General features: G+C 40.3%; 3 protein-coding genes and 1 non-coding gene across 4 annotated transcripts in view; 1 reads left to right on the forward strand and 3 right to left on the reverse strand.

The window, feature by feature from the left end:
• LOC148906429 (uncharacterized) overlaps positions 1–25,168 on the reverse strand; it is a 112,532-nt gene that overhangs the window by 23,337 nt on the left and 64,027 nt on the right. The gene's annotated exons all lie outside the window — the stretch shown is intronic.
• On the reverse strand, positions 319–10,575 carry LOC116291246 (eukaryotic translation initiation factor 2 subunit 3). Its single transcript, XM_089037749.1, has 12 exons — positions 10,418–10,575; positions 10,232–10,295; positions 9,431–9,558; positions 8,752–8,873; positions 7,814–7,908; positions 7,108–7,266; positions 6,844–6,978; positions 6,050–6,144; positions 4,555–4,699; positions 3,001–3,170; positions 2,068–2,240; positions 319–1,867 (listed from the first exon to the last, which is right to left on the reverse strand). Exons 1-12 carry the CDS (start codon positions 10,490–10,492, stop codon positions 1,813–1,815), a joined length of 1,416 nt encoding a protein of 471 aa, XP_088893875.1. The 5' UTR covers positions 10,493–10,575; the 3' UTR covers positions 319–1,812.
• LOC116291263 (fibroblast growth factor 1) lies at positions 11,636–14,357 on the reverse strand. Its single transcript, XM_031698418.2, has 5 exons — positions 14,294–14,357; positions 14,110–14,194; positions 13,056–13,293; positions 12,449–12,561; positions 11,636–11,894 (listed from the first exon to the last, which is right to left on the reverse strand). Exons 2-5 carry the CDS (start codon positions 14,122–14,124, stop codon positions 11,697–11,699), a joined length of 564 nt encoding a protein of 187 aa, XP_031554278.2. The 5' UTR covers positions 14,125–14,194; positions 14,294–14,357; the 3' UTR covers positions 11,636–11,696.
• Trnam-cau (transfer RNA methionine (anticodon CAU)) lies at positions 15,647–15,718 on the forward strand. Its single transcript has one exon. It is a non-coding gene; the product is annotated as a tRNA-Met (tRNA).

Here is a 25,168-nt window from a genome sequence, read left to right on the forward strand (position 1 = left end):
CTGTTTTGAAACTTGGTTTTAAATGTTGTTTTTCCTCAAGCACTTTAATAGTTTGGCTCTAGATGGAAGTAAATGTTCTAGTTTATGATCAGAATTAGTTACAATATCTGTAAATAGTTTACTAGACAGCATGTCACAAATGTTTCCACTCTTTAGAGCGTTTTCGATCGTTTCAGCGTTGATGCAAGGCCAAGACGCATCGGAAATGCATTAACGTTTAATTAATGTGTCAACGAGGCCTAAATGCTATGCTTAATTCAAACAACATTGATGCTGCAACGTCACAAGCACACCAAGAAACACATTAAATAGAATATATTTGTTGACCAGTATCCATTTAATATGTTTAGTTTTCTTCTACACGATACTAGCGTTAAATCTTATACAGCTCTTTCAAAAAGGGTTTACTTAGTGAAGGTTTTGTTCCATCATGCAGTTTGCTTACTAAGGCCCCGTCCGCAATTTTTTTTTTTGTTTTTCCGGATACGAAAATGTTTGCAACCACATGCAGCGTGTTCGAATCGTTTTCACTGTCCATACGTATCCAGAAATTTCATGATCCGCCCTGATGTACGCTAATGCCTAGTCCCTTGACGGATAGTTTTTCTTATTGATCATGCGCAAAATCGCGTTGACGTCATTGTATTCAAAAAATTGGCCGATATGACCGTCAACACGTATCCGTATTCGGAGCGTATTCGAAAATGTCCACTCTAGAGACCGTTTTCGAAAATTTCCGGATAGGGATACAAAAATTTCCGGGTACGTGTGGACGGGGCCTAAGCTTGAAATGCATTATATTCATATGCAAATAATGTCATCACAGATGATACTGTATTATGCCAGAAAAACGTGCAGACAAAGTTTAGGAACATTTCATATCATTGTGACCTTTCGCTGATTGGATTCACATCGTGAATAGAGCATTTCGGGTTCGGCATGTTTTACCCAATTCAAATCTTTGTCCATTATATTCCCATGTCATTGAGGCACTGATATGGATATGATATGCAAATATAGTATACCAAGAAAATTATTCCCAGTAGATTTGAATTGGTTAAAACAATTTGTTAGCCGAGTTGGTCTATACCCAGATACTCACACACCAAAAGCTGGCAGGTGTTTCTCAAGAGAGAATCAGAGATTATTGTCTTTCTAATGAAAATCTTCAAGTCTATCATCCATCATTACTGTATCACCTGGGCCCTGTTGTACGAAGCCTGAATACCGGCGCTATCCGACGGATAAATCTTATCCAGTAGCTAAATTTATTGGATAACAGCATCAACTTATCTACTGGATAAGGATTTATCCGCCGGATAGCGTTATCCAGGCTTCGTACAACTGGGCCCTGGGGATTGTGAGATATTTAGACTTGGCTTTTAATGGTAAAGGTATTGAAAATGACGTCACTATTCCTGGTGGACTAAATGCATGGGCAGAATCGACACTGATTCCATACAGTTGACAGATTTTTTTGACGTATGATATTATCCATTCCGGTCGAAAAAAAATGCGTCGAGTTGGCATTGCAAAGGATTATGGGGCATTAAGGTGACATTTCCAAGGCGGCGTCTACTTCGTCCCCTAAAACAACCCCACACTGCACTGCAATTCCAACTCGACCCAGCTATTTTCTCAACCTCAGAATGGCTAATAGGTAACGAGCGGAAGCGTGCACGAGAAAATATTGTACAACAGATTCTAGAAATTCTTTCAATTGTCTTTTTTTTTTCGCAGTGCATTATGGACCAGCATCGGTTTTGTTCGTTTATATCATGGCGTAAATGCATCTCTGTGATAAGGTTAAGATTAAGATTCTGGTTTGATTGTCACTCCACGTCGAATTTGTCCCCATCCAATCAACCTGAAAATAAAAGAACAGTCACTGAATTTGGGATTTAGGTCCATTGGGAATGGGAAAAATACGAAATGGGAAGGGAGAAATACAAAATGGGAAGGGAAAAATACAATATTTGCAATTATCTTGACCAATGAAAAAGACAAAAAAATAATTTGAATAATAATATTGATTAATAATTATCATTAGCATAAAGGCTTTCATACCTCCAATGTTTTTCCACTCGTCTACTCAATGCAATCTTTTCTCCAATTTCTGTGCAGACAGGCTGAGTTAGGATAATCTTGGCTAAATCTGCTTTAACAGCAAGAACACGACCACCAGTAGATAGTGACCCTATGTTGACCGTCAATACTTCATTCTTGGTCAGTTTTGTTACCTAGATTACATAAATGAATGAATTAAAAATAAATAGGATTTCCACAGAGCGGCTCTTCAGTTATTTTCGATGAGAGAGGAAACCCGGAGACCCCGGAGAGAAACAAAGCACAGGAGAAAACCAACAAACAACCTTACAAACATACAGTACGGAACCGAGTCGGCGGGAATCGAATATGTGTCGACTGTAGCCAGAGCCTCTAATTTCTTGGTGCTGCCCAAGAGGAACGTGGGCTCTGGGTACGAGATCATTATGGCTGGGTTCTATTCCTGGACTCAGCTTCACATGTGACGGTAGTTTGTTAGGTCTCCCCCTTAATTTGAGGGTTTTTCTAGTTTCTCTGGTTTTCCTCTCTCCACAAAACCCAACCCTCAAAATCCCAATTCCAATAGACCCCTTTGCAGTTAACAGTCACGTCTCTGTACTGGTGAGCAAGTTTTTTTATTTTATTTCAGATTGGTGATTCTTTTTAGCTACTTGTAAAGAACTGAATGAAACGATGTGTATCCAGTGTGTCACGAAATGCAGCTATATTACGATCTCTCGAAACAGGTTGTAGAAAGTTTGTTTGCTCACCAGTATATTTCACCCATGGGAATCAAGATGTTCATTCACTTGCTCTCAGTGAATTAATCAGCACGTGATTACTAAGCTGCAAAGGGCCTATTTAATCTACGAGTTAGCTGTGCCTTGACTCAGATCTGTCCAAGGTTCGATCCAGGTTCGATAGAATTGAGAGTTATACCAATGTTCCCCATACCTTAGCACCCTTCTTATCTCCCTCAGTTCTCACGCCCAGCAGTCTCCTTAACAGGAAGTAACTGATCTCAAGCTCAGTGTAGATCTCAGGCAAAGCCCCAACAGCTCCAAGCACTTGTCCAACCATCCTATCAGCTCTGCAAAGGGTAGGATCAATCTTGGTTCCCACACCTACAAAGTGCAAAGATTTTAGAAATAAAAGCTACTGTGCTCTAGTCAACGAGGGCAGCCTGACTGTTCACATTGTGTTGTAGCAGAGTGTGGAGTGTGCGTTACGGGTCGATGGCGCTGGACGCGTCTTTCGAATATAAATATGTCCAGATCTTTTATGTTTTATTCATAGACCCAATTTTCTATCTCGGCTAGCCCTTGTGGTTATTATAGATAGTATGTACCTTTATTTAGGTTTTTTATACATTGTATTTATTTTCACTTGTAAATATTATATAGCACAGCAGGTACTAAATAAACACGATTATTGTTGTTGTTGTTGTTGTTAGAAATTCACCTTTTCGGCGCTAGCTTGGATTGTGTTACGGTCACCAAAAAGTTCGGACATCGTTCTCGGATTCCCATACAAATTCACTGAGTTTAAAGAGAAAATGTAGGTAGATTTCTTTAGTTAGCTCTCTTAACAGCAGTAAGAAAAGTTTCAATCAAGCTTTGAAAAAAAAATCTTACTTGTATTTAGAGAACAAACTAAACAATCCAAGTAAATATTTCATTTAAAGCCAGTACATTTGTACGGAAATTCGAGAACAAATATCCGAACGTTTTGGTGACCGTAACAAAATTCAAACCAATTTTATACCACATGACGGTTTGCGCCGAAAAGGCGAACTGCACGTGAACAGCGAAAACTTAAGTGTGAAAAGTGTGTGCGCTCATCAGCACTAGTCTCCTACATGTACACAGCTACCAGATATTCTATTCTATGCTATGCTAAAAAAGGTTGAAGGGGCGAATGGTGATAGGTAATAAGCAATAGGCGATAGGAGATAGGTCATTTCAATATCCAAGAATAGCTGGAATGGCCTGTGCTTCTTATAGTTATTCTTGTCAAGAACATAAAGGTTAGCGTCCAGATGTAGTAGATGTAGTCTTAAAACACCTCGATTATTCGTGCTTCGATTTATACACACTGTTTCTTTCGGTCATGCAATCACCAATCACGGATTGCCGTTAGCCGCTTCAAGGTTTTTTGAAATAACTGAATATTTAGCTTGATATCATAAAGCCTACAAAAAGAACCAGGACCAGAAAATTTCTGTTTCTTGATGAAAAATTCGTACAGATCCAGCATATGGAAACATTTACTTGCAATGCTAGACCAACTCTAGTTTTGAATCGCTGAAATGGGCTTCCTGTGGTCTTTCACGAAATGGCATCCGGCTAGACGGATCCTCAATTCTTCATGACGATCCGTCTCATTTCGTGTGTATTGGACGTGTATGAGCTTTTTTTTTTTTAACTTGCGAAGTCAAGAAAAGCTCTAGTACTTTTGCTATATGATAGTGTTTATTTCGAGCCTTGAGAAGTGGTATAGTTAACTCACCAATCAGACCTCCTGGAGCTGCATAATGAAGATCATTTTGTTCGGCAAACAGCGATACAATACGAGAGAAAATAGGACGACACTGGAGCTTGCCTTCATTATCTTTGGATACGATACCTGGACGAACCTCTATCTCCTGCCCAACCTGTGACAATGACAGAATGACAATCTTGCAGGTGAGTAAGTGACATGGTGTCAGAAATGTTCCTTTCGTACAAGTCAAGGACAATAATGTAGGAAAATTTACAGTGCTGATAAACTAATAGGCGCCACTATTAAAACGTTAACACTTTGAAGTTATTATATAGAACGGTCTGAACCCAGGCGGATGAATGTTAATCGAAGTATTATGATCATCCGGGTGGATGTAATCCTGAGAAGCACTGTTTGATGTGACTGACGTTTCGACAACCTGAGCGGAAGTCATCTTCAGAGTCAAGTGAAGAATAAAGTCAGATTGGTCATATTTATACTGCCACGATAACAATAGCCTAATTACCTGGATTAGCGTAATTGGCGGCATCGAACTTTGAAGTTACTTGATTAAAAATTCAGATGTAATAATTTTGTCATGCTTTTCGTCGATAGTACATGTAAGCATTATTCTGTTTTACGAATGTAAAAATATCTGAAAACAGCTAAGAGCAGTTTTCGTATGACTGTTGAGGGCTACAAGTTTATCAGTTAACAAAATTACTGTCACGCGTCACCCTCATTAACTAAAGTCTTCAATTCAAAAAAATTCGATTCAATTCAACTGTGAAAAGCTCACGGCATGAACACGGTCATGACACGGCAAAAAGGCATGCGCCAGACCAATCACATTGCTCGATAATTTACTCTCCATCCAATCAATGCCCGGAACACGGAATGAACACGGCGCGGACAAGGTCAGGCCGAGATCTATTCATTACCAGACCAATCACATTGCGCGGGAAAAAATCAGCCAATTAAAATTCTAGAAAACATCACGGCCACGTCACGGCATGCTAACAGCACTGAGCTTTTCACAATCATGCGAAAACTGCTCTATTAGGGAAAGGTCTAATGACTTAGGCCTAAGGCAAACGTCGAACTTTCCATGCACCGAACTCATTAAAAACAATGGATATCAGGTGGTAATGAGGCGGCATTCTTTGATGTAATTCAGTTCGGTGCATGGAAAGTTCGACGTTTGCCCTAGGCCTTACAAGATAATAATAAGTCTAATAGTCTAATAATAATAGTCTTAAGTCTAATAATGAGTCTATTTTAGTTGAAGAAACGACAGCCTTCCAAGGCTTATATAAAATAATGGCTGATTAGTCGCCTGTCATGATGACAGGCCCAATTAGTTTTATCTCAGTCATACCTCATTTCTGGCTCAACATTACAGGTCAAAATGACCTGCAAGGCAAAGATTTGACAGGCAAAGATTTGACAGGACAAGTCCTAGTTCTGGCTTGACTAATGGCTGCCATTATTTAAGCCCCTGGTCTTCTGTTTAAAAACCTACCTTTAGTACTCCTCGCAGGATACTTCCACCAGCAACACCTCCCTTTAAATCATCTACTTCACAGCCTGGTTTGTTGACATCAAACGATCTGATAACTAAAAATCAATATCATGAAATCAGTTACATGTGACCTCTTAGTCTCAGAGAAAATATTTTATCTTTCTAGAGTTCAAAGTAAGTTTAGTTAGGGACCGTTCATTATTTAACTGGGGGTGAGAAAAGGAGGGGCCTTGAAAATTTTTCACGTACAAAAGGAGGAGCCCTGGAATTTTTTTATGGATTTAAGGGAGGGGACTTGAAGGTCTAAAGATAGTGAAGGGGGTCTTGAAAAAGATCACTTTCTTTGTAGGGGGGCCCCTAAAAAAATGGGCTCCTTTTCCAATTTCTCACCCAGCCCCCTCCCCCAGTTAAATAATGAACAGTCTCTTATGACCTCATAGCCAATAAGATGCTTTAACATTTTTTTATCAGTAGTTCGAAATCAAATTATTAAAAATTATTATGATTATTATTATATTAAAAATGAACAACTATTGTGAGAATAACGAGAATAACTGCTATGAAACCTTCGTACAACAAAATCCTTAAATTCATATTTACAAATAATAACAATTGCTTGATTTCAATCAACGAATAAAAATCTTTGAATCTCAGTATCTGCTCCAAATGGTGGTCAAACACTGACCCCCATGTGCTGTCAACCAGAAAGAATTCTATCTAAAACTTGTGGTTCAGCTGATGAATATTCTGAGCGACACAGGATATGACGTCACGTGAAACTCATCAATACATACCTATAAGCCTAGGTTGCGACGTAAAGTCCCTTACGGGCACAGGTATATTCCTACAGATATATTCACAAATCACTTCAATGTTGTACTTGAGTTGTGCTGATATCGGTATGACTGGTGCTCCTTCGGCAATCGTACCTGAAACCAGAGAGCTTTGGAGTGAGCTTTGGAGTGTTGCAACAAATTTCAGCAGCTGATTCAATAAACAAAATCTGCACTCTAAATGGTATCCTTACTAATAGATAATATCAAAGTTTCAACACTTGCCTTGCACAAATTTAAGGATCTGGTCATACTGATCCTTAGCCTGTGTCTCCTTGACTAAATCAATCTTATTTTGTAGAATCAGAATGTGCTTTAGCTTCATAATTTCTATAGCCGCCAAGTGTTCTGATGTCTGTGGCTGGGGGCATGACTCATTGCCAGCTATCAAATAAAAGTAATCAAGAAATTTAGTCATTTTTTCGTATATACTTATTTCAATAAAGTTAGTCACCTGAAAAGTTGTAAAGCTCAGACCAACAAGGATTATGGGTAGATATATTTTACATGTTTCAACCGCTTGATAACTGTTGATGGACTTGCACATCTTCTATTAATACAGTCTCACCTCTCCTGAGCATCCTTAAGCTGCAGTTTGTATCAAAAACGTTTTACCTGTTTGATATGAATTGTTTCCCATTATCCTCAGTGATCTCAGCTTTCTAGGATATTTGGTGACTAACTTTATTAAAATTAGTGTATATAAAAATTTCTTTCATAATAAAGACGCAGGAGTGTTTTATCAAGTTTAAGACCAGAAGGCATAGCCTGATAAATAAAATATCTGTGAGTTTAATGAACACCTTCAAAAACTTATGATTAATTAATCAACACTAATAAAGAAGACTTGATTGGGTCAGCCAATTGGATTGCAAGAATAAGCTCTGTTATTGTAAAAAACAATCTTGATTTCATCAACTGCAATACTCACCAATCAATAAAAGTGCAGCGTCCATTACAGCTGCTCCGTTTAACATTGTTGCCATAAGAATATCATGACCAGGGCAATCAACAAATGATACATGCCTGCATGACCAATAACCATTGATCAGATCATAAACCCATTCTAAATATTGGCAAAATACTAGAGAAGTGTTGAGAAGCACTACACTACATGTAATACTTTTCCTAATGCTTCTCTTATGTTCTGCCAACCCCTGTGTGCTTCTAACTGCCCACAGCACATGCACAATAATGTATTAAGCTATTAAATGGGCATAACATTGCACATTGCATTGGCATGATATATGGAACTTTCTTTGTCGGCCCAATTGTACAAAGGGCAGACTATTCGAAGGGCAGTACTTTCCGATGGAAAAATCCTATTCAGTGGATAAAGTGATGCTGTTATCCAATAAATTTATCCACTGGATAAGATTTATCCATCAGATAGCGCTATCCACCAATACAAGTTTGCCTATTTTTTGTCTGCTTGTTGGTTTCAATTGGTTGTATTTGATACAAGGTTTTCTTTGAACTATTTTGTAATCACATGATTATTTTCTTTTCTTGCACATGATGGTAAGGCCAAACAAAAAAATAAGCATGTTTCCTGTTGCACGATTGACTCTAATTTTCTTGCTGATTTTTGCCAGCCTAATATTTTTTTCATTCTCAAATGCACCACAGGGTTCCCAGTAAGCTCATTTCCACTGAAAATGAAAAAATATCTTGTTGTATCAGTAAACAATAAAATAAATAAAATAAAACCTGACCTACCGACTGCAATTATTTTTCTCATGCAACAGGAAACACACTTTATTTTTTTGTTTAGCCTAAACAGGTATTTCTCAATGCAGTATATATTTTTTACATATTTTTAGTATATTTAGCCTTCAAGTGAATAAATATTAGCTTGTCATACAGTACCTCATGAGTCTAAATTTTCCAGGGCAGCCAGATCTCTCACATGGGAAGACATCCTCCTTTGCACTACCAGCAGACCGATAACAGCCTGGTTTGGGACAGCTAGGATGATCACATTTGTAAATCTAAAAGAAAAATACTTAAAGATTATCACATGTTAAGAGCTTGATGTATTTTTATTTACGAGTTTTTCGTATCATATCGCGAACGAGCGAGTCTGAGAGGTATTTTTATTCACAGCTTTATCTTACAGATATAGACTCTAAACGTGTAATTAAATAAACATACTGTCCTGAGTGGGGAAGGGAAGGGGTGATGATACAAGCCACATAAAACGTATAATGATTAGCTAGGGTAGGATTGTCATGAGACAATGCTCCATGTAGAAGACACTGTAACAAGTGGGGTAGGGTAGAGGAGATACTCTGAGGAAAGACTAACATTTGACTAACATTAGCACAGTTACAAACCTTTTTGCAAATGTGTTCACATTTTTCATTTAAATCTTTAGTACAGAAAACATCCTGTACCATATAGCTGTTATGACAAGAAATGCGGGCAATAAGTTTATCAGCCATGGCCTATTAAGTGCTACCCTAATAAAGTCTTTATTATTATTGTTATTATAATGTGACGGACTAGTGTAGGTTAATATCTCTAGACAAATACAAAGTCATTGTACCTTAGCATTTGCATATCCTAATTTGATTGTGATATTTCTTTCTAATTCATTTTTAAATCTGACCGTCTGGACTCCAGACAGAGCTTTGACAACAGTTGACTTTCCATGGGCTACATGACCAATGGTACCTGAAAACAAATAGATACCAATAAATTAATATTAATGATATCACTCTTGTCTTCTAATACTCATATTCTTGGTAAATTGCAAACATTCCCAAGGGAGTAAAATATTTAAAAAACTAATCAATCTAATATTTAATAAGAAAACTAGATGTTAAAGACAACGCTTCGCTGTCATCTCGATTTAATATTGATTTTTCAATTGATAAATAGATATCGACTGATATCAAACTTACAAAACTTATGAGCCTACATAACCTCAGTATTGAGGTATTGAGGGGGGTTGAGAACTATTGCAGGGTGATGAAGGGGGGGTTATGCAATTGTTACCTCTGCCATGGCGAGGGTTGGGTTAAGTTTGTAAACCTTCCATGTGATTTTGCCGACCCCCCCCCCCCCTCCCCCCCTCCATCCGCTAATAAATGAAAGCCCCTAATTTGAAAGCAAATTAGTATTGGGAAACAAAGACAATCTGTAATAAGCTTCACGTTGGCATTTTGAACCAACTTAACTCTCCTGGACGATTATACGTGTTGAAATAAACTATTGAATTGTATTTGTTACAAGCTTTCGACCTCGTTGTGCCGTTCTACTGCTGTACTTTGCGATCGTGATGAGATATGACAAGTTTTTGTAGACTCGATCTACAGTGTTTACCAGCTTAAGAACTATATCTTACCGATATTAATAGTTGCTTGTCTGCTTATAACATCTGGAGTTAAAGGATTCAGTTCTTCTACATTCTGAAGACCAAACATACAGAATTCAACTCTAAGTGCTGACTGATCATCAAAGACAGCTATTTTATTCATTTTCTTCGTTTCACGTGGAGTAAATTTTAAACTTAAAAGACCAAATTGCTTACCAGTTTTGATATATCTTGCTTAGATAAATGTGACTGTCCTAAGGCAGGATGTTCTGTTTTACTGTCAGACGCCATCGAGAAATTAAACTAGTCTTTTTGTGACAAATTTTTAGAGTAAATTTTAAAACCGGCGAAACAAAATGGCGGACAGCGGGTGATGCAATGCTGGTTTGATCGAGGAGAGCTGGTGACTAGTGGTATAAAATATTACTTAGTGGGGAGGGGCTACGAAGATTTGTTGCCAATATATCATCACAGGTAGCCCAATTTAGAAAAAGTGAAAGGTGAATATAAAATGGAGGAAAAGACAAAGACTACTTCTTTTAAGTCTTTGTACTCGATCTCAACATATTGTCCTCCATATTACAAACTGGTGACTTTTTTTTCCGAACGACATTTTTGCTCGGGCTGGCTTACTGAGAAACAAACATAGAACATAAAAGCTGAGACCGAAATGACACATGGAAAATGACATAATTATATTATAATCTATTTATTTGCACCATCCATGCAGTTGGTTTAGAATGCCAAACGCGTATTAAAAACAGTGGATGATGCCACGGGTCGCCGGTCACAGAATGCATCTAATTAACGTACTTCCCATGTGCCATTTCGGTCTCAGCTTCTATGTTCTATGTTTCTGAACCCGACAACGATTCTTCAATTGAGTGTATACCATCACTTCTTTGTTTACCGGGACGGTCTCGACGGATAGATGTTAACCAGGTATGCTACTTAGGTCATCAGAAACTTTCGAAGACAGTCACGATTCAGTAATGACAGCAATATCACAATCATCATTCTTGAATAAAACGCACAAATTTCAAAACTATAAAACTAATAAGTCTAAGAAAAACCAAAAAGAAAAATAAAGAAATAAAGAAATGACTGAGCTCAAAATATTTAAGTATCCACACTGAGTCTGGCGCATGCGTTGCGAATACGAATTTTTTTTCATTATTGTATTCATCCAATAGGGTAAGATCTTCTTAGAGCTGCATCATCAAGTGCGGATCCAGGGGGGGATCCAGGGGGGGGGGGGGGGGGGGCAAGGGGGGCTGAAGAAATTTTTTTTGGCTCGATCCGCCCTTGGACATTGCTCAAAAAATAGAATAGCGCACCGATTGGATATTTGGCATTCTCTCAATGTTTGATTTACTTTAAAACTTCGTGTATCATTCCAGTCACCCCAGTCAAAAATACATCTATATAACATGGTTAACTTTTAAATGGTTTTATTCGGCATTATCATTTTAAAGCATCAGCTCGTGTCTGATGACTAACACCTACTAGGTGCAATTATGAAGAACCTAGTAGCTTTATTTTTCTTTGTCTTCCAGCCATTCAATGCTTTGCCATTTCGTTTTATCCCTACATATGTATCATACAACGTTTTTCGATAATAATCGTGAGATGAAATATATTGATAGTTCGGTCTCGTTATCCTGAAAATAACCTCGGCGTCGTTGGGGTTCGTCTGAAAGAAAATCAATGTCCATCAACCAAAAAAGCAATCATTATTGCAGTTGTCGATATTCTGCCAACTCAGACATTCCAACGGCTTGTTGTGAAATGGGTTTTTTCACTGCCGCCAGTCAAGAACATAAAAGGTACCGACTGATTATTTTTGATTGACGGCAAGCGAAAAACCAAATTTCAGCGTGCAGATTGTGACAACTAAGTTCACAGAATATGGAAAACTGCACGCAGTAACGATAGCCATAGAGGAACGAGTGAACAAAGGACGCGAGTGAAGGAGGGAGTGTGAGAGAGAGAGAGTATGGCTCAGGTCAAACGTCGAACTTAACATGAGCCGAACAGAATTGAAAAATGGATAACAAGGCGGTTTTCTTTGATTTTATTACGCTCGGCTCAAATCAAGTTCCACGTTTGACTTTAGTCTAAGCGAGTAGAAACAGAAATATTAAAAAATTGAGGAGGCAAAACGAATGAAAGGTCGGAATTAAGTGAGTATGAAATTTTTGACTTTTCCTATAATCCCACAATAAATTATCATATTCTTGCACTCACCGATGGATAAAGATCTCCATTGATGTTCATGGCCAAATACTTTCCAGACCGTATACCCTTTATTCTCCCAAATTTAAGCTGTCCCATCCTGAAATTCTCAATTTCTACAGGAACTGAAACGAAAAAAAACCCATAAAAATAGAATATGCGGCGCAAGAAGACAAGATTTGTGAATAACTAGCATACGAAATGCATACAAAATCTAAAAGATTAACGGGAAATTTAAATTCAATATTAAGCGTTAGCTGTTGTATCACAGCGTAGGACAATCACAACAGGGTAAGCTCCAAACTAGGTGAAGGCCCAAAGATCGAATTGAAAATTTGAAGTTGATTTTTGAGGAGAGAGGAAACCGGAGAACCCGCAATAGCTTAGTACATAGGATGCTTAACATTTGCAGGAAAAACGGAAATTCCGTGTGTAAAACCAAATAGTGGTATGTGCCATTCTGATCGGAAAGTTTCCTCAACGTTTCCCATTGAGGTATATTCCATTTTCCCGCGCTTTTCGGTTCTTCTGCTAGACGCGCAAACCATTTGTCAGAAGTTAAAATTTCCCCGCTCTTTCCTTTGAATTAAGAACCTTAGACTCTTATCTAAGTAATTACCGTAAGGATCGCTGCAGGTCGTACTGCCATTTATTTTATCATTAGATATTCGAAGAAATATTTGGTGTCCGTTAATTAGTCTTTTATGATAACGGCCAACAGGAACAGGAGTATACCGCCATGGACTGAAAACGGCACTGGCGATATTTGCTTTCAAAACCTTAGCATTTACTTGGTGAATTGGTCCATTGTTTGATATTCCCAACACTAGAATAGCGGCAAGAACTGCAAAGAGTACCTTGCGAAAGAGGAAAGTAATAAAGTTATTAATAAAAACGACAACAACAATAATGATTGAATTTAGTATGTTGTACGTAGGTATTATGGTAAAATATTGAAATGAAAAATACAAAAGAAGCTAGAAAATAGAAAGTGGAAAAAGAAGAAAAGAAGAGGAAGAGGAAGAAGAAAAAGAAGAACAACAACAACAACACTGAACAACAACAATAACAAGAATGAGAAAAAAAACAACAACAAGACTCACAAGAACGAGTAGAACAAAAAGAACAAAGAAGAACAAGATCAAGATTAAGAACAAGAACAAGAAAAAATAACGAAACAAAGAAAGACTCGACGGGAATAATGTATATGGAGCTCAGAATTTGTTCTGGGGTCGGTATCACAAGAAGATTGTAAAAAGTTATTCCTTTTGTTCAGCAGTTTGTCCTACGAACAACTTTTGCGCAGTTTCTATGCCAAGCCATCATCATAACTTTTCTTTATTTCCGGTTTGAAAACGTGTTATGCATACAACCTCCGTCCGGATCAACAAAAGTTAGACCCCAGCTAGCTCTCTCGGCTTGAAGTCATCAAATATTCGATCTGACTCTTCTTCTTCCAAGACAAGACTAAATGGCGAAGGATTCAGGGTACTTCAATACCGCGGATCGACGTTAAATAACTTTTCTTTTACTTTGTCAACGTAATTAGAAGAGGACCGGGTCCAGGCAACAGCCAATCAGGGCGCTGAATATAATCAAAATATCGGCAATAGGGAATATTATAGACTTTGAGTAAAAACCTCCTTCAAAAGATCAAGTAATCAGTTCAATACCTTAACTAAGCCCATGTTTCTTTTTAGTTGTTTTCAAATATTTGTAATCCTCCAATTGTCTTAGCTTCTCAGTTGTAATGATATTCTAAAAGTAAAAAATGTCTTGTTTTGTTTTAGTGTAAACTATAAACTCAAAAAGGATTTCTACAAATGAAATGTTAAATGAAGTTAAATGAAACATTACCTGTGAAAGGACTTTCTGAACGTCTTCTGACTCTGAACACCTCGTAACCTTACTTTCATCCTTTGGTACCTCGTCTGTCTCCTTCTATATATGTTACGATAATATGAATTTAAATAATTCATAAGAATGTCTGGTTACTGAGAGTCTGTTCAGGTGAAAACAGTTATCAAACGTCAGTCATATCACGGTGTAAAACTTACGTTGTATTTTAAGACGTACTGACGCTGCCTTTTCATTTTAAAACCTTTTGTTTCTTATAAACTACATTCACTTTATCGTAGTGTTCGATCGATTCCGTTTGCAATATCGGAAAAAATATTTACTGTATAAAAAAAAGTAATATATAACGTGTGTACGTATACCTGTGAAGCAAAAAATGGTCCATTAGTCAACAATGTAGTATTAGCAAGTTCTTGATGTGCATGGCTGAGTGTACATGCTGGACTGTCATAAGAAAAATGCGACCCAAGCAGACGTTAAAACTAGACGCATATCTGCGTTAACTCGGGCTTCATATCAGAAAAACGAAAGAATTCTTCGTGAACACTGTCATCCCTCTGACGAAACCTTGAAAAATTCCGCCATTGCTCGACCATGTGCTTATGTGGCGCATACTACGCACGCGCATAGAACTTGCGCATAAGCTTTGAACGCGACTGCGATTTGTGACAGAACACAAATAAGGCCCAATTTATACCTCGGGCATTTCTTTGAAAGCACGAGTAAGAAGTATATTTTTAACCAGCATTGAAATTACGAATTTTATTTTTCTCTTTTGATCAAAGAGTGATTTAGTGATGGCAAAAATCTTCACATCACAAGTAAAGTGTATTTCTTAACGATAGTGTGTCTGAACCATATGATTTATTCGAGAACAAGAGGGATTAGCTCAAATGGTAGAGCGCTCGCTTAGCATGCGAGAGGTACCGGGATCGATACCCGGACTCTCCAAAATGGTTGCCTTTTTAGCTTTCTTATCAATATAACTTGAACTAGAAGATTTCTTTTTCAAGATATGTTGTTGTATAATATTTAATGCAATGTCTTTCTGTTTGAACACTGGTCTAGTAAACTACGACTGTGCGCAAAATTAACTGTACACGTTGTGAAAAAGTATGGCTGAATAAAAAATATATTTACAAATCAAAATTGATGAATGTTCCTATTTTCATTTTACTCCAAGCAAAGCCAGTGAGAAACCATAACGAAAATACGGAGGAAAATAGGTTTCATATATGGGCAGTTATGTGGAGTTCTATCGGCCAATAAAAACGACTGAACAAATGTGAATGATAATAGTTTGTCTGCTCTACAGTCCTGCTTGCTTTCCTCGCAATTAAAGATCGCATCATTAGCAGAGTGGCGCAGTGGAAGCGTGCTGGGCCCATAACCCAGAGGTCCAAGGATCGAAACCTTGCTCTGCTATTTGTGCATGGAGTTAATTTTTTTTATATGAGACTTCCTTACTTCCTTCCTTCAAACCTAAATTTCCCCTATTTTTACTCATGTTGATCCGGGATGCTTACTATTTAAACCATTAGAAAAAAGCTGAAAACTTTGACTTTACCGACAAACGCTACACGCGTCAACCGAAAAACCGAAAAGAGCGGGAAAAGTAGATTCCCCCAATCGGAAGAGACCGAGTTTTGCGGAACTTTCCGATCAGAATAACACATGCCATCAGTTTTCTGACTTTCAGTGAATAAGTCGGTTATCCGAGAAATTTATCTGCTGCATAAATTTTTTCCAATAGCACTATCATAGACCATAGATTAATCATATTCCAATATGGTCTAGTGGTTAGGATCCAGCGCTCTCCCCGCCGTGGCACGGGTTCGATTCCCGGTGTGGGAAATGCTTTTTTGGTACAATGTTATCGCTAAACAATACAAACAAATAATCTATTGGTCCTTGCTGTTCAAAGTTGTGTTTAATATGTGGTTGAAGGTCTTACCTTGTAACAACCAATCTGATGTCTTTTTCCCCTACAGATGTTTGCATCAGTAGTATAGGGGATGGGGGTTCCAGCGCAACGACCACCGGAGGATTACCCGTCTAAAGTACCCCCCTCGATTCGTACCGCGATTACCCGCATCCCGTCTTTATGTAAAATATGATAGTCTATATATGGAGTGCGAAGATTGTAAGAGAACTTTTAAGAAAGAAGTGGACTTAAAGAAGCATTTGAAGATGAAGACGAAATGTATGAGCAGCTATGATTGTGGATGTGGTAAGAAGTTTGAGACTAAGGTTAAATTGTTTTGGCATTGTCAGGATTGTGAGTATGACTACGACGATCTGAAAAGGGTCTGGAATTAGGTATAAGATATTTCCTATTATATAGATGGAATCCCAAAGCAATTTCGAAACGGTGTCAATACCCGGTAACGGTGAGATTGACGTTAGGCAGTTTTGGCGTCAGTCAGAAAGGAAGGTCAAGAGAACGCTTCGAAAAGGCATAGAAGAATTAGGAGCCCTGAAAGCGAGTATAATGGTAGAAGTAAGTTTATCAAAAGATGAGGTAACGACGACAGCAATGCTGCGATCAAAGTCGTTAGTGATATTAGAGTCCACGAATCTGGATAGGTCACTCAGCGAAGCCTTAGAAGCAATAATGGAATCGCTGTCTAACTACACGAAAGAAGGATCAGGTTGGACAGTGGAGGAGGTAGAAGGTATGGAGGTTAGCATGGCAAGGTACGTGCCAATACGAGGAGGAAGTTACGTACCCCTGCCGGTGTGGGTAGAAAGGAAGAAGGCAATCGTTAACGTAAAGAATGACGACAACCGCTGCTTTATGTGGGCAATCAGGTCTGCACTGTATCCAGTAGATAAGGATCCATGTAGACCAAGCAAGTACCCAACAGACGATTTGGAGTGGGACGGCGTGGAATTTCCCATGCAGTTGATAGACATCCCCATATTTGAGGAAATAAACGATTTAGCAATTAACGTTTACGGAGTCAGAGACCAAACGATAGTACCACTAGTGTGGTCAAAGAGTAAAGGAGAACGAATACACCTTTTCTACCACGGCGGACATTATTCGTGGGTTAAACATATTAGCAGACTATTTTACAGACACACCAAACACAAAGGTAAGAAATACTTCTGTGATTGCTGCTTATTATCCTTTACCAGCGTTAAAGCTCTAAAGGATCACGACGAAATATGTCGCGGAGTCGAAGAAGTGGCGCAACGGATCCAGATGCCTACAGATAAGAACCTATCCTACTCAGACCATCAAAAGCAGATGCAGGTGCCTTACGTGATATATGCAGACTTTGAAGCGTTGATAACTAAGGAAGAGCAGAAAAGTGGTGCTACGAATAAGGTGGGATTACACGAGATCTGCTCCTTTGGTTACATAGTAGTCAGATCAGACGGTAAGGCCGACCCTCCTGTAATTTACCGAGGTAAGAACGCAGCTAATGAGTTTCTAGAAGCATTGCGAGAAGAGGAGGAAGAGATAAGAGAACAATTAAGACGTCCAAAGAAGATGGAATTTACCAAAGAGAACCAGGAGGCTTTTAACAAGGCAAAAAAATGCCACATTTGCCAACATACGCTTCTTCAGTTTGGAAGACGAGCCAAGAAAGCGTGGGATGAAGATGGAAAGTATTTAGGAGAAGCTCATTTTAAATGCGGGAAGTATGCTAAGAAGGGTGAGAAGCCGGGAAAGCCCACCACGCATTGCATTCACTGCCACAAAGCATTTGTTGAGGATTTCTATGTGGATAAGGTTAGAGATCACTGCCACATCACGGGCAAATACAGAGGTGCGGCTCATTGGAAATGTAATATAAACTTCAAAGTAGATCCAGAAATGGAAATACCCGTATTCTTTCATAATTTAAGGGGTTACGACAGTCACTTACTCTTACAAGGAACGGACGGCTCCGAAGTAAAGTGCATACCCAACAACAAAGAAAGGTACATGTCCGTAACTGTGGGCAAGCTGAAGTTCTTAGACTCGCAGCAGTTCATGGCGGACTCCTTAGCAAACTTGGTTAAATACAACACGGAGTTCCCCATTTCCAGTCAATACGGCGCGGAAAGGAAAGGAGTCTACCCATACGAATACATGGACTCCTGGGATCGATTCAAAGAACCCCTACCACCCAAAGAGAGATTCTACAGCACCCTAAACGAGTCCGGTATAAAGGACGAGGAGTACCAGCATGCGTTAGATGTGTGGGAAAAGTACTCCTGTGAGAATATGGGAGAATACCACGACATCTACCTACGTTCAGACGTAGTGCTGCTCGCAGATGTTTTCCAAAGCTTTCGAAAGATGGCAATGGAATACTACGGGTTGGATCCAGCGAACTTCTACACGGCTCCTGGGCTTAGTTGGAGTGCACTTCTAAAGAAGACAAACGCGCAACTGGATCTCCTAACGGAATACGACATGTACCGCTTTATGGAAGACGGTATCCGCGGCGGTGTTTGCGGACCCAGCAGACGATACGCCCGCGCAAACAATCCCACGGTGGAGTACGACCCGGAGAAGCCAACCACATACATCTTCTACTTAGACGCAAACAACCTCTACGGTTGGGCAATGTCGCAGTACTTACCTGTACGCGACTTCGAATGGGACAACATAAAGCCCATAGAGTTTTACCTAAACGTAGGTAAAGAAGACGACAAAGGTTACGTGCTGGAGGTGGACCTGGAATACCCAGAGCACTTGCACGACGCACACAATGAGTTCCCATTAGCACCAGAAGCAATAGAAATACCATTTAAGCAGCTGAGTCCGCTGCAGAGGGAAATGTGTCCTGGCTACAAACCCTACAGGAAGCTAACGATGAACCTAATGGACAAGCGAAAGTACGTGGTGCATTACCGCAACCTGCAGTTCTATGTGCGCCACGGCTTACGCGTGAAGAAGATTCACCGCGTTTTGAAGTTCACGCAGGAACCATGGATGCGCCCCTACATTGACTTTAACACACAAAAGCGTACGCAGGCAAAGAATGACTTCGAAAAGAACCTGTTTAAACTGATGAACAACAGCGTGTTCGGAAAGACAATGGAGAACATCCGCAAGCGCGTAAGCATAAAGATAGCCAGCACCAGAGAGGAAGCAGAAGCATACGTGTCACAGCCTGGATTCGTTAGATACGTAGAAATGTTAAACTTCTACGTGATTCACATGAAGAAAGCGAATCTATTCCTGAATAAACCCGTATACACGGGGTTTACAGTGTTAGACCTATCAAAGCTGCTCATGTATGAGTTTTACTACGACAAGCTAAAACCGAAATACGGTGATAAGTGCCGCCTCTTATACACCGACACCGATTCCTTGATACTAGAGGTGCAGACGGAAGACATTTACGAAGACTGTGTTCCCGACATCGATGAATACGACACCAGCGATTACCCACGCGATCACTTTCTTTACTCCCCTAAAAACAAGAAAGTAATCGGGAAAATGAAGGATGAGATGAAAGGAAAACCCATCGTGGAATACGTGGGCCTGAAACCAAAGATGTACAGCGTGCCAAAGTTAGACGGCGTAGAAAAGAAAGCTAAAGGCGTAAAAAAGTATGTGGTTAAGAAGGACATTACGCACGAGTCCTACCTCAACGTATTACGAACACGCAAGGAACAGCGGCATAAGATGAACAGCCTGCGCAGCTATGGTCATCAGATACATAACGTCACGCAGGAGAAGGTGTCACTGTCTGCATTTGACGGTAAGCGATGGATGTGTGATGACGGAGTGCATACGATAGCATTCGGACATCACACGATAAGCAGTTCTTCTTTGACGAACCCACGCGTGGGACCATCATGAAGATAATACAAGATGGGCTGGCCCTTCTTAGCTAGCGCACTTCGGATCTGGTAAGTTTCCAAAGACCAATTAGGATCCGTAGCTCTTTTGGATCCTCCTTCTAATTCACCCGACTCATAGAGATATCGAACCGTGACATCGCCTAATCTTTTTTCATGGGGGAAGACCGCCCTCGAACTTCTGACGAAGGATTCGTGTTCCACGTGTTTCTTTTTTATGGCATCCCTGGGTTTCATTCCCGTAGCCCTGGCCGCCTCGTTGTTCAAAGCCGCGACGACCTGGGGGAGCCTCTGAGTCCATTCCCTGTTGCGTTTGGAGGGATCTTCCAGCTCTTTCCAATACTGGTACCCAAAGAGACGCTCGGCCAAGGTCTTATTGAATCTTTCGACGATGCTCTGACCCCTGTGGTACTCTGCTTTAGCTCTTCTAATCTTAGTGTCGTGGTCTTTCAGGGTCTTGGTAACCACGCCCATAAACTCCGTCCCCGCATCCACTTGCAGCAGCTTAGGCCATTTCAAGACGCGCTTATAAACCCTACCTAGGGCTTCTGCGACTTCCCCAGAATCCTTGCTGGTTATAGGTTCGGCGTCCTTGTATCTGCTTGCGATATCAACTACGGTCAAAGCGTACCTATAGGTCTTTCTTCTCACCTTGTCGTGCGGTAAGAAAAGCAAATCCGCCTGATGAACTTCATTGGGGGTATTTACGGTGAAGCTGGGCCTGGGAATGTACTTAGGCACAGGAAGATAAACCTGCCAGAGGGTTTGTTTTTTCAACCAGTTCTTAGCCGTTTCTTCTGATACCCTGGCCGCGGCTGCAAGTTTCTTGATAGCCGACGCTCCTCTCCAATAGCCTTCCGGCCCATAGTAAATCCTTTTAAGTTTGTCCTCTACGCGGCCCATTATATGAATTCCAAAACAAGATTGATCTTACGTCCGTTAAAATCCACCGTCTTTCCGTCCACTTTAATGGTGATGTTTATGCTTTCTACCAAATTAGATAAGTCATAGCTCAAAGAAATGGGAGTGTATTCTACTGGGTCAAATGGATTACCTTGGGGCAGAAACTTGGACATAAGAGAAGACTTTTCTCCATTGTTGTAACTATGGACCAAGTCGCAATAGACTTCGTAAGAGGATGCGACTTTCCATTTCACATCATATGTATTGCCGCTATTTATTGTGGTACTAGTAAGACCCAGGAGTTCTACCAATGAACTGTCCTTTAAATTAGCGCTTCCACTATTTTTCTTGAATTTCATTTCATGGGGTAATCCTGTGGTAAGAGTATATCCATGCTTTGCTAGCTCCTTAGCCAGTGTTATAGGGGTGTAATGGGAATCTGGTATTTTTGGTTTGGTGCCGGAAGTTCCGATGACAAAGCCATTAATTAAATTATACCAAGAATTATACAAAGAGCAACTAACCAGCCGAACCTTACAGGCTTTGATGGGGGGATCCAGATAAGTGGTAAAGTTATTCTTGTCGCTTTCCAAAAAGACGATCATATATTACAGGGGACAAGTCCCCTTCGTTAGAGCAGATACGCCAAGGCTACGCCTCCCGCCAGCCCTGCAACTCCCACGAATACCAACTCACTATCTTTTTGTTTCTTAGAAGGCTGATAGTAATTCTTGAACTGAGGCTTTCTTAACCCCGTTAATGCCGCGGGGTGTGCTTGCGCATAGAGCTTAAAGGCGTAGTCTGTGTTTTCAAAGTTCTTATCCGCCTGCATCTTGTCTTGGTAGTTCTTGTCCAACCAATCCCTGTAAGCTTGTCTTTTTTCATTCCAAGCCGCCACGTCTCGCTGATATTTCTCCAGCGCTAAGTCGTGTCTCTTCCTCTCAGCGGCTAAGTCTCCGCTGCGATCACCTCTAACTAATCTATCCAAATATTGACCACCATAATTAGCTCCAGTGAATGCTAAGGCTGCAATAACTCCACCTGCGACCACGCTAGCCATTTATACATTAGGGATGTACTTTTCCTTCCGTAGGTAATCCTTTACCATGATAGCCCCGCCAACGGCAGCGGTCATCTTAGCAAAATTAGCGAAGCTCTTGCTTGGGTCTTCAGTAAAGTCTTCTTTGAGCACTTTCTTACCTACCCAACCAATACCCGCAACAATAGAAGTAATGATAGCTGCTTCTTCAACAGTTTTCAACAACGCGGTCGACATTATATTACAAAGCGAGAAGGTTATTATTCCATTTCAGGGATTTTGCTTTTTCTAACCTCCACAGGTGCGCGATATGTTGGGGCCTCCCACTTTACTTCTGGCTTCGTAGCCCGCCATTGTAAGTAGAGGCTGCCTGCTGCTATAGCAATTCCTATCGCGCCGATGACGTAGCCGGGATTCCAAAAGGATTCCTCTTCCTCCACCTTTTCTTCTTTCTTTGCTTTGTTCTTCCTGTTCATCTCCGCGAGCTTCTTTCCGGCAGCAACTCTGCCTGGAGATTTAGCCTTGGTGATTCGTTGCTCCTCTACTTGAGGGGTTTCCTCCGCCTTCGATTCACTCATTTATATCTAAGGACTTGAAGGAATTGATAAGTAACTTAAGACGACTTGACTAAGTACTTAAGGATGACTTAACTAGGTACTTGAGGCGGCCTGGGTAATTCCCGCGAATGACTTGACTAAGTACTTGATAAGTCACTTGCAGGTGCCTCAGCAAGTGCTGCCTGGAAGACCTTTTCGACTTCTCTGTCCTTCTTGAAGTCCTTCCAAGATGTTCCTAAGGAACCTAGTACCTCCTTCAAGTCGACGTGCTGAGCTACGTGAAGTGCCGCAGAGGCGACTGCCATTAACTTACCGCACTTCAAGGACAACCACCCACAGGTTATCTTAAGTTCTTGGGATATGACATAGTCATCTCTTATGTCCTTCTGTAGTTGCTCCACGTCGTCTATGGGCAGTGCAAGTCCAAGCAATTTAGTCGCAAGTCGGATAGCGGAGTCTGCTACGGCGTCCGTGGTCTTACTTGCAAGGGCAGCCTCATACCTCTTATGGAACTTCTTGACTTCATCTTCTGACAACTTATTAACCTGCTCATGGGTAAGTTCCTTGCCTATCATTTCTTTGCACTTCCCAGAAGACACAAGGATGTTGAGTTGTTCCTTAAGGTTACTTTCATCTAACTGTGTGGGGACTTCATCTAAGAGCTGCTCAATGTCCATATACATTAACGTCATAAGGACACCTCAAAGGGAAGATCATCTTGGAATGTTGGTGCGTTTTTAAATGCCGCATGTATTCATGCAACTGTTCCTTGCTTATCTCACCGCCGTAGTCGCTTAAGATGGTTTCCAGGTCAGACTTACTGGGTGTATAAAATACTATGAGAGAGCCTATGTTTTCCCTGAAGGGTTTAGAGACGCTGGTAAGCTGCTGCGAGAGTAACCAAACGCTGATATTGTCATGCCTACCGCTGAAAGCGAGCTTCACTAATTCGGAGGTGCGCTTTTTTACGTCGTCCCCGCAGGCGATGTCGTCCAGTATAAGGAGGGTTTGCGTACTCGCTCGTCGAGCCTCGCGAGACGAGAATTGTTTGTGCCAAAACGTAAGATGTCCAGATAACTCGTTAGGGTCTAAGATATCTACAAAGAAGTCGTCGTCTTTCACTCCTATGCCTTCCCAGGTAACATTATTCACGTAGGTGGGGCATAATAGCACGATATAGTCAAAGCGGTATCTAAAGGGTCCTAATAGTTGATCTACGACGAATTGGGTCTTTCCGCAACCAGTGGGTCCTACTATCAGAGCGTTACAAGGCATGTGATCTGGATTCATATATAGATGGACCCAATGGAAGACTTGGAAGAGTTCAAAGATGCGGTAGTGGATTTATACAGCTGCATGAAAGACCTACAGAGATCCGTGCTTAGAGATGTAAGAATTACGAGAGATGTGCTGGAAATACAAAGTCAACGAATCGACGAATTGAGAATATATATATATAGATGGACCCTGTAGATGCAATAAAAAAAGTAGTTGCTGACCATAAGGATAAGAAAGATACCATAGAGATGCAAAGGGAAGAGATAGATCATCTAAAGGAACGAATACAGGAGTTGTACGATGAATTAGCTAGCTTGAAGACTGCAGAGAGGTTTGCTGCTGTGGTTACCATCGCTGGATGGATGAAGGACTCCGTTAAGGACTTCATTAGGTATCCTCTCTAAGATATATGGATTGTATTACGAGTGAGATACCGGCTGACTGCATAATGCTAAATCAACCAACGCCAAAGCCCCGTAAGACGAAGAACTACAAATGCCTTCATTGTGATAAGGTATCCCCCGAGGAATCTTTCGTTGGACATTGGTGTTCCGCAGATCCTAAGGCGCAAAGAACATTAGATGACGTCTGCGAAGAGTAAGGCTTCAGTGTCTGTCAATTGCAAAGAGACTTTAGGATGGACCTTATTTTTTATTGTTAAATTGTTAAGTGGTCGTAAGATTCTTCAAAGATGAGTCTTATTTTTTATTGTTAAATTGTTAAGTGGTCGTAAGGAGCATTTAGGTTAAGCCTTATTGTTTATTGTCATTTTGTTAAATGGCACCAAATAGGATTACCATCTTATGCACTTAACAATTTAACAATAAAAAAGAAGGCCTACGCGTAATCCTATTTACAGCCGTTTAACAATTTAACAATAAAAATAAGATGTATATATGGAGTGCATGCAATGTAAGAGAAGCTTCAGCAGTAAGCAGCGACTGCAATACCACCTTGCAAAGAAAGTCTGTCAGAAGACCAAAAGCACCAAATGCAATGATTGCAACAAGGAGATGTCTACTTTACAGGCCCTGCAATATCACCGTCAGAATAGAGTATGCCTAAAAGACTGCTGTCGACGCTGTGATCAACCCTTCTTTGAGGAGAACTGGCATAAATACCGTTGCCATCGTTATGATCTTACAGACGTAACCTGCGAAGTTCATGGTGACTTAGCCGAACGCTGTTGCCCCCTTGAAACCTCCAGGGCTTTAACAAAGCTCAAAAGAGAAATCGATGAAACCTTCGTAGGCTTTGATGACCTTGAAGGCATTAAGTGGGAGAACCGAG

The sequence above is a fragment of the Actinia tenebrosa genome, unplaced genomic scaffold (genome assembly GCF_029948245.1).
Source record: "Actinia tenebrosa isolate PJP-AT-01 unplaced genomic scaffold, QUT_ActTen_1.0 PGA_scaffold5__44_contigs__length_20552954, whole genome shotgun sequence".
NCBI classification, from domain to species: domain Eukaryota; kingdom Metazoa; phylum Cnidaria; class Anthozoa; order Actiniaria; family Actiniidae; genus Actinia; species Actinia tenebrosa.

Coding starts and splice junctions, on each gene's coding strand:
- LOC116291246 (XM_089037749.1), bottom strand. CDS start 10,492: ATGGCGTCTGACAGTAAAACAGAACATCCTGCCTTAGGACAGTCACAT. Junction 7,267..7,813: donor CGCTGCACTTTTATTGATTG/GTGAGTATTGCA, acceptor TTTATTTGATAG/CTGGCAATGAGTCATGCCCC. Junction 3,171..4,554: donor AGCTCCAGGAGGTCTGATTG/GTGAGTTAACTA, acceptor TGCACTTTGTAG/GTGTGGGAACCAAGATTGAT.
- LOC116291263 (XM_031698418.2), bottom strand. Junction 12,562..13,055: donor GACCTGCAGCGATCCTTACG/GTAATTACTTAG, acceptor TTTTCGTTTCAG/TTCCTGTAGAAATTGAGAAT. Junction 11,895..12,448: donor ATGGAGATCTTTATCCATCG/GTGAGTGCAAGA, acceptor ATTTTCTTTCAG/ACGAACCCCAACGACGCCGA.